The sequence below is a fragment of the Schistosoma mansoni genome, chromosome W (genome assembly GCF_000237925.1).
Source record: "Schistosoma mansoni strain Puerto Rico chromosome W, complete genome".
Taxonomy (NCBI): domain Eukaryota; kingdom Metazoa; phylum Platyhelminthes; class Trematoda; order Strigeidida; family Schistosomatidae; genus Schistosoma; species Schistosoma mansoni.
In genome coordinates this window covers 50,151,129-50,161,498 of record NC_031502.1, presented here as the reverse complement: position 1 = coordinate 50,161,498, position 10,370 = coordinate 50,151,129, and the positions used below count along the sequence as shown (strand labels likewise).

The following is a 10,370-nucleotide window of genomic DNA, read 5'->3' as shown; positions in this document are numbered from 1 at the left end:
ATGATGATTGAAAGAGCCTATGTGATAGGATGGGAAAAAAGTAATGATCATGGATTCGAATGATGAAACAATGAAACTACAATTTTTAATTATATATGCTTCATAATGGTTTATTACCAGATATATTCAGCTCAGGCAAAATCCGACTCACACGTCCTCGTCGTGCCTCCTAGGTCATGGCAACCATCCCATGTATTAATGTGAGTGGTAATGAGGGTGGTGGAGATCGGCCTAAACAACCACTCTACCAATACCCGAGAACCATTACGAATGCTACAAAGAGGCATTGCATACCTATTGTGGGTTCAAAAGAGTGGTAAAAAATGAATCTGTCCAAACAAAAACAAAAAAAGGGTTTTGAGTGTTATGTGATGGTTCTGCGTAAGCAGTGCAGAAACAGCTATCCCGCCCCGGTAGTTGTGCCGTGCTTCGATGTAGCACTCTTCTCCAGAAGGGCCTACTAGGCTTCACCATTCTATGTGGCTGGAAGGAGGAGGAGGAGGATAACATACAGTCGAGTAAGATTCCCTATCTATTTTCTCAATCTGATGATTTAAATAAAATCACTAAATTCAACATGAAATGTTTGTTTAAAAACTTTGTAATTATAATTGTAAGAACTAAGTATGCATTTGCTAGAATCATTTATTCACCTGAATAAATATTGTCTTGATCAAGATTATTAAACTATTTACAAGTTTCTAATTATAATAATAAGAAAGAATAAAATTATCTCATACTTACAATTCCTTTAGTCGATACTGATGAATATGGATCAAGTGCCGGTGCAACAAGAAGAACAATTCTCCCCTGTAGTGAAGCCTAAAATATAAGTTTTTTTAAATATAGATTTATTACCATTTGATATAAAAGAATAATACCTTTGAAACAAAGCCCCCAAATGCCCTGGTACGGCCGAGAGTTGGGAGAGTCCGCTCTCCCTCTCCAAATGCTCTCACATGGCCACACGTTTATAGCCTCTACCAGGGAAGTCTTACTCACTGCCTTCTCGTGGAGGGGGTGTTGTTTACGAAATCGAGAGGACGAAAAGCGAGTGTCCGGCACTTTAACCGGGTTGGTGGACACGAAAAGTCCACCTAGGGGAGTTGGAGAACCCTGGTTCCAAACCAATGATGCACATAGTCTCCAGTATCCTGAAGGAACAAATGGCGGATGAACCAATCGTTGGTCACCGGCTACCATGGGACTGCATCTCCTAATGATGCTCCACTGTCTTGTGGATCAGACCTTTAGGTTAAAGGCTCGGAGTGTGGCCCCCTAAGAAAACCACTTGTTTTGATTTGGGCACCTTGGCAGTATCACAGCCCTCACACAAATCAAATGAGATTTGTGCGGCGCATATGTATCTGGTGCTTCCTTGTTACAATATTTATGTGTTTAAATATAATATAATATAGTTTGAAAAAAAGCTTCCTAAATTCAATTAAAATGAAAAATAATCTTTTATAATCATGTTAAGATAATAAATTTCTAATAAGCATTATATGTCGTTGTTTTCATGCTGTAGAGTGAATGAATCAAAGGTGAACATCTTTATCGGATAAGAGTGAAGTACACTTAAATAAATGCTACTAACTAAACATTGTAATGTTTCATTCGGATTATTCTATTACATGCTATTTCTGTATTATCCGATTACGAATTTTTATTGGGTCTAAATTAGTTTGTCTCTATTGGAATATGGTTAATGTAAGTAGAGAAGCTTCATTCTTGAACATGATCACAGCTTAATTATGCTAACCTTTAAACCATTAAAACGATTCCTTATTACTAATACATAATCACAATCAAATTAAGTGAAGAAGTGCCAATTTTTAATTAATTTCTAAGAGTGATTGCTACTCTGACATAATGGTCGGTTATGTTTGCTTATCGTAACGACGCAATCGAGCTATATTGGCAAGAACACTTATTCCTTTAGGTCATACTATACTTGGTGAGTGGGTTGAAAAAGGATAAGACTAGATGCAGAAACTTAGGGTTTGAAGGCAAAGTCGTACTACCTACTGTACTGATGTATGATGGCAGTGACATTCTTATCTTAGACAACCAGCATATACGGTGATGTGACCTTCCTACAACAAGAGGAGTGGGTTAGGAAAGGTCGTGCTTAAAATCAGTACAACTCATCTTGCCCTACTAATTTACGCTCCCAGCGGTAGGACCTTTAAAGTATGAGGTCAATACATCAAGAACTACTTACAAAAAAATCATATGTGACCAACCCCAAGCAGTTGTCCCTAAGGCTCCGTGGTCACGCTACCAGGTCACCAAGATTAATACTAATCCAGTTTCCCTTTCATGATCTTCAAGAAATATCCTTCTACGGTGTGAGTAACTAAGAAATGACCCCCCACACACACACATGCAAACACCTCAAACAGTATATGGGATCACCTTGGTCACAATCACATCCCCTCGTTACTTCTTAAAAATATTTTTATTTCTACTATCAACCCTCATATCATGCTTTCATCTTAATCCGCAAAGCTAATCGTTAGAAGAATGAACTAGTCCGTCACTGAAAATGTATTTATTCTATCTCAAAATGTTTAAATGCTCCTATTGTTCATATCTTGTTATTATTTGATGGATGTTTAACAAAAGGATTCTAACAGCGAACTGTCCCACACTATTATCTAATTTGAGTGCAACATCAACCAATTAAACATCTTTGTCAAGAGGTCAACTCAGTACCGGTTTCTGGGAGCATTAAAAAGTGACATACACTATGTTACGAAATCATAACTTAAACACTCCAAGTTTAATTATGCTTTTTAAACTGGAGGTATCCATTTTAACTCAGATGGTAGCTTCGCGCAATTGACCTTTCGACCAGGTACATATACCAATTATCTGAACCTGCGGTTCCTCTCGTACTAAACAGGATTACCATAGCAACGGCCAGATTGTACTTCATTGATGTACTCATCAGTAGGGTAAAACTAACCTGTCTCACGACGGTCTAAAAAGTTAACTGACATATAATTCCCATTTAAACATTAAAAAACGAAATTCAGCAAAGGGATTTCTTTTCAACAGATTTATTATCAAGCTGTACAATTATATATATATATATAATATTACATTATAGATTGGCTTAGATATACGGATAATTCACTATAAAATTAGACGACATAATACTAATGATCATCAGCTACAATTAGTTTGTCACCATTCTATTATCATTTATAAATGCACCAGAGTGTTGGAGAAAACTTGAAAATATTTAACTGATTCATTAATTACATAGATGTATTGTGCATAAAATTGCTTACCATAATATCACATACTGTATTCAAATCTTTCCCCAATAGTTCGATTCCATTGACAGATAACAGTTCATCACCTTCGTGGAGAAGGTCTAGTTGACAAAATATTTTAACATAATGGAAACGTGAATATTTCGAAGATTTCTACTTGTTGTCAAAACGTAATGTGAATTTGGAAAGTTTAACGCGATACACCTCGCAATCAGGTATTAAGAATGACAAATGAAACCTCTAAGTTCCAAAGAAATTGTAGACGTCAAAACTTCTACTGATAAGAAACGGTTTTCAACATCATTTAGTTTAATTACGTAACTACCGTGTAAATTCTGTATCTTGATTTTGAAATTTTCAGCACCTGACAAGTATGAGGACCCTCTGGACTAGATGGAGGTACAATAAAGCTCCAAAACAAAGTTGGTTGTAACCCACGTTTTTACATCTGAGACGTCATGGAGAATATCCTTAATACTGAAAAGTATTTGTATCAGAATACAACTAAAAGTAATATTTCATATCTGATATCACGAACTGACTTATCTAGACAACCATTAAAACCCGAGAAGCATTGTACAGCTAGGCAGTATTAGTATGGGCCTTCTTTATAGTGCACATCTACGACCTAGTCGAATATTGGACCCAGGACTCTTTGGTCTTGGGGATAGTTCTTAACCGCTAAACCACTGGTTCAATATCCAATGTTTCGCATGTAAACTACGAAATCCAACAATCTCTAAAATCTTCCTATAGTATCAAGTGATATTTATTCAAGAATCCAATCACCATTTTTTAAGATTTAGGAATGTATAAACAAACTTCACTCTACACAAGTGGGTTAAGAACCAAATATTTGTGCCGATATGAAGTTATTGATCGTTGATCTAAGTCATCTCCAGAGGCTAGAACCTCCCTGTTCAGGTTCACTCGATGATGCTTACTCCCCGATTTTACCAACTGTTTTCGAACTATACTATTTTCGTTTAATTTGTTACTAACATAGGTAGTGAAATTTTTTCCAACGGACGTTTTATTCTGCTCTGGTTCATTTTCATTGGCTATGCTGATACGACTTGCGGTTAATTGAATAAACAGACATTGGTACTAAATCCTTTGCTATTTAATACTGATTCATCACCATGATATTAACAGCCATCTTGAATTATGCAAACAATAACTCTCTAAGTAAATAGGAAAGCATAATGTACAAGCCAAATTCACTAGTAATATAGTAGTCAAACTACTCACGGTGAGTAGCATATAAATTTATGAAGAACTATTATGTAACAAATATTCAAAACTATACCAGTACGCTATGATTACTTTTTGATTCACATTAGCTACAATATAATAAACTTTAGTTCTAGATTTCGAATTATTATGACTATGAACAAATTGATGTAACAAAATGAGATTAGTTCGATAGTCATTTAAATACCTGGCTGGTGATATACACAGGTAGACGCTTGAGAATAGAGCTAACTATAAATAGTATCTTTGTATGATTAAAACTAATCATCGGTCACTTGAGAAAAAAGACATATAACAGCCTAGAAGTCACATTCAATTTAGATTATTTACAAAATTTGAATGGTTGTGGTATCTTAGATGAATCCTTAACGGTTGAATTGTTTTTAAAGTTAGATGTTCTGACCTCCATTTGTGTTTAGTCAACAATAACATATTGATTACCAAGTTGTGAGTACTTTAAACCAATCAAAACAACTGTTACAACGAATAGACATGAATGAACATTAGTTACTCCATCACCTTCATTTTTTTAGATTTTTTTTAAAAAAAATTTCCTATCTGATAAGTAGCTAACGGTCACAATATCTTAACTGAGTATTTTACTCATAAATAACATCGAAAATTCTGTAACATATTCTCAGTTATACTCAGTTAAATAGTTAATGGTTCTATCTCTTAAAATCTATTTACTTGAGATTTAAGGATCGATTCTGTGAGCAAAACTATCATTTCTGTCAGCCTAGTTATATCCATCTTTTTTTAAATCCACTGAAATGTCAAAGGAAAGAATTGCACATTTATTTACTTTGGTTACTTACTCGTCTTACAAGCTAATCCTCCATTAACAATCCGAGCAATTAGAACTGAATTTCTCTCCAAACGAACCGTAGCTCCCTGATAAATATTACGAAAATAAAACAGTAAATTTTATTTTACAAAAATTCAACAAATAAATATTTTAGTAAATCTAAAGAAAATGTCAAGAATGTGGACTAATTTATTGGACGGCCGTTTCGTCCTATTATGGGACCCCTCAGCAGTGCGCATCCACGATCCCGCACCCGCGAGATTCGAACCCAGGACCTACCAGTCTCGAGCCAGAGACCTTAGACATTATCACGGTTGGATGCCGGCTCATTGGTCTATCGGTTAAGGGCTCTGGCTCGAGACTGGTAGGTCCTGGATTCGAATCTCGCTCGCGAGGCGGGATCGTGGATGCGCATTGCTGAGGAGTCCCACAATAGAACGAAACGGCCATCCAGTGCTTCCAGGTTTTCCATGGTGGTCTAGCTTCAATTGACTCATGATTTCAACTTTGAAAAAGTACTGAAATCTCCACAAAACCCCTTATGATACTAAATTATTCTTCATATTTTCATGAGCGAATTTACTATAAACAGACTTTTTCTGACTTACCAAGAATTCATTACCAGTTTTTTGAAGAATTACATATTTTAATCTAACTCCGTGTTCTGAATAGGAATCACGACCTTGATCATCGTATGCAAGTGTAGCATAACAACCTGGGACAGAAGATTTTTGAATATATGAACTGGAAATAGAGTTTCTATCGATATCATCTGATAACTTTAAACTTTCAGATGCAACAAAATCATCATCAGCATCAAAAAGCCATGTATTTGCTAATCCATCCATAGCAATTAATAAGTTCTAAACAATAAAATATATTAAATGATACTTAGAAATCATATGATTATTATATTGTTCAGGGGAAATTTTAAATTTACTACACAGTAACAACGTTTTAGTATATTGTAGACTATTTAGAAGACAACGCGCTATTGGAATTATAAAGTTATTATTCTAACTGTGATTTACCTAGAGATTTCATACAGGTGTCCAATAAACTTCGCGTGAATCGTATTACTCAAAGGCAATGAAAAGTAAATTAATCGTCGTATTTACAAGAATAATCGCTAGGATAGTAACCTAACTATTTTATCACATGATCTGTACCTTATGATAATAAGTTATAATATGTGCATCTTTAGATTTGGCAAATTATTACATTCTATTACTATTCTTGATTCACTCTCAATTCAGGTAATGGAGTGAATTAAAAGTAAACTAATACATAATGCATACTATGATCACCATGATCCGTGAAAGTTAACTATCGAATCAATTAACGTGTATTTTTTTCTTTATTGATATACTTGCAACTTTGATGGAATTTACATACTAGACCGTAATAGATTTAAACAATTTGAGTAACTTGATAAGTATTGACTATCAGTTGAAACGCTAATATCACCATTATATAGTAATGTTGCATACCTGAAATAAAGGGGATGAGCATAAATTAAGTATTGCGGAGATACAATTTAAAGTAAACGCATCAAATTGACCCGGATTCTTCAATGCTGTTAATAGTCGTTCTTTAACAGCTTCCATCGTGTCATATGCTAATCCAGCTAAAACAGGCCAACGATATCTTGGTTTAGGATGCATAACACTTTTACAAGTCTCATATGCTTTCGCCACTTTGTCATGCATAAGAAATGCTTTTGATAAATTTGGATCAGATAGAACGTTTAAAAGCCACTCCCACTGTTCCGTTTCTAAATCCAAAGTAGTTTCGTTTGTTGGAAGTGTGACATCTGATGATTGGAATTTATTCTCTTTCTCTTCTCTTGGAACTGGCATCTTTGTCCGCAGATAGCACAAAAGTTCCGTGAGTTCTGAAATGCAACAAATCATAAACAAGAGATAGTTATTTTGTAAAGCAAGAAGAACCAACATAGTAAGATGAAGTTTCTTTCATTCCATGTGCTCTTAACCGTTCTCATGTATACTCATTTCGTAAATAGAATGTTTTAAAAAAATAGGGTTTTGTGTGTAACATGTACAGAGTAATTCAATTTGCTGATGAGGAGTAAGTAGTTACTTTCCAAAACCTCATAAGTCCAATTTATGGGAAACAAGATAAGTGTGTGAAAGATTAACTATTTTGTAATATGTGTACATTGTTAGAAATATTGTATAAAACCTAGTTATTGCAAAAAACAATCATAAAGTAATCATAATAAGGTGGCAATAATAATGACAATATTGAAATGGAGGTAACTAATTCAACAGTGATTGCAATCACAAATTGAATTCTGACTACAGCGAAGATTTGGGGACTTGTCTTACTAGTAAGAAAACTTCAGATCCATCTCCTAGTTACATTGTTTAATTATAAATGCAACGAAATATTACTAAAGAAGGTGTGTTATTCCGTCTCTTTGCAATCAGAAAACATCCAATTCATATCATGATATTACTGTAGACCCCTAATTAACACTGAGTGTTGCTGAAAGATATTATTTTAATATTGGTACATAACAACACTAAGTTTTGGAGAGGAAATCTGTTGAACTTACAAGAAATATCACAACCAGGATATCAGTGACAGTAGAAGTAATCCCAGACTAGGTATTTAGTATTTATCAAATTCTTAAGTTGAAACATGTCACGGCTCCACATTAACATTGTTTCTTCGGCTGAGAAAGTGTTTAAATCTGTCAGTTGTCGGGAGGATTCTGTGGTAGTATCTGTCTATAAAACTAAATGCAATTCCTAATAAAAATTTCATCAAGGATTCTTCTGTACTTTTTACATAGTTTCTGAGGATCTTAAAAAGTTACTTCTACCAAGAATTTTCAATCAAACCACTTTTGTTTAACTCGGTCACAGACCTACTACTAAAAATAATTCTTCATATAATTGAGCTTTGGCAGATTGATCTTTCATATAAAGACTTATTGGTTGATACCTATTTCCCAGGACAACCTATACCTATACATATAAGGTTGTGCGATCATACTGATCATCAGTCTCAATCTAAAAAGTATTTTTCAGTCACTAAACGCTAAAGATGGGATTTGTAGCAGGAACGGGTCAATAACTATCCTAATAACAAGCAATTGAATGACTGAGTAGATTGACAAGTAGTATGGAGTCTTCTGTTTGTTGCAAACAACAAGTTCTTCGTGGATTCTAAAAGTCGTTTTTATGCAAATTACAAAATAATAGTGAATTCACAAGACAACTCCTCAAAATACTCATGAAAACAACACCAAAAGACAGAACGCCAAGCAAATAAACTTTTACTGTTAGGTGAATAATATGCATGGATCATCAACAATAGTTTAAATAACTTATTTATCCAAATGTGTTTTGGTACAAAACATCAATATACATATATATAGGTATATATACATATATACTACTTTTCTCAGTCTTTCTTCATTATATGATTACGTGGATGTTCTGTATATCATTGTGAGACAAAATATCCAGTACTTAAAAAACAAACAAATATTACATAGGTTTTATCTTTTTCACTTGATAACTTTGACTCTATTTTTCCGTATCCTTAATTAGTTACCCCCTTATTCTTATTAGTGCAACGGTTAAATTAAAGCATTATGATAATTTGTTGTTTAACTCCAAAATAAAGTAAGATTACTACAAAAAGTATTCGACATTTTATGTGATAAAACAGTTACATTGCCTATCACCACATTTAGTGAAAAATATTCAAGACAATCGTTTTAATGAGTTATCAGTAAGCTTGAAGTAATAAGAAAGTTACCAGTTATAAATTACAAAGCTTTATTAGCTAGTTTGAGGTTGAACCAGAGTTTTAGTTATCATAGAATATAAGATTAATTGAATTCTATTATCTTGAATTGAATATGAACTACTGTAAGCTCTAAATAAGTTTCGCATTATCTACTATCGGCTGTTCGCTATTTTCAAAGTTAAGAAAGCTCACGATTTTCCAGGCAAACCGTGACCATTTCACAAAGTTTAGAGATAAAAAGACGTGTTAACTCTGATGCTTTTTGAAAAATGCATAATCGATTATATCTACTAAACAAATTTTAAACCCATCTAAACCATTCAGAATTACATCCGCGATGAAAGTGCCGTGTTCTTATATGAGTTCTTTAGTCCTAAAATTATTATGTCTCTAAGATGAAGTCCGTTTCAAGTGACCATATGAGATTCAAGTTAGATGAAAGTAGCAAGGATTTAGCTAGTTCAACTGAGAAAAGAATCATGAAAGTTTTCGGGAATCTCCTGAAGAAGATGATCGATAATCCCACTTACAATAACATACGACCTCGTGAGTCTCGCTTGCCCCACATGTAAGGTTTACCAAAAATACATAAACAAGGTATTCACTTAAGACGTATTCTGTTAATGGTCAATTCACTCAACCACAAAGTCGTACGATGGCTAGCGGATAAGTTAGAACCAGTCCGCCAACGATTAGCCTTGTATACATTGAGGGATTCATTTGAATTTGCTGACAGTATAAACCACATAAGTATTGCTGGTACGTTTATAGTTTTCTTTGATGTGACATTATTGATTACAAAAAAAAGCACTTTTCAAAACCATGGACGTAATTTGCCAGAATTCTGACATCCTACCTCTACCGGCATCAGAAATCAAACGACTGTTAATCTTATGTACAAAAGATGTTCAGTTCCAGTTCAACAATGTGATATTACCAACAAAATGATGGTGTAACAATAGAAAGTTCGTTAGGTTCTGTCCTAGTAGATATTTTCATGGCTAATCTCGAAAGACCCAAGCTCAAAGGAACGACTGATGAAATGATGTATTATTCGAGATATGTTGGTGATAACTTCATCGCATGTAATAATTAACAACATGCAACAAATCTGTTAAACACTTTCAACAAAGCACATCCAAATATCTAGTTTACCATGTAATATGAAAGTGAAAACAAGTTCCATTTTCTCGATATCTTAATGAAACGAAGGAAGAATGGCACAGTTCAACGTTCAGTTT

The 10,370-nt window shown here is 34.1% G+C and overlaps 1 protein-coding gene across 1 annotated transcript in view; it reads right to left on the bottom strand.

Annotated features, from left to right (window-relative positions):
• The window catches only part of Smp_162790 (cell polarity protein), a gene marked incomplete at its 5' end in the record, with an annotated part of 31,490 nt that overhangs the window by 19,226 nt on the left and 1,894 nt on the right, over positions 1-10,370 (bottom strand). The window contains 6 exons of the mRNA XM_018790033.1: positions 513-532; positions 745-822; positions 3,300-3,385; positions 5,357-5,432; positions 5,955-6,209; positions 6,837-7,240. Coding sequence (XP_018655416.1) covers positions 513-532; positions 745-822; positions 3,300-3,385; positions 5,357-5,432; positions 5,955-6,209; positions 6,837-7,240 — 919 coding nt within the window. The remainder of the gene's footprint in view (positions 1-512; positions 533-744; positions 823-3,299; positions 3,386-5,356; positions 5,433-5,954; positions 6,210-6,836; positions 7,241-10,370) is intronic.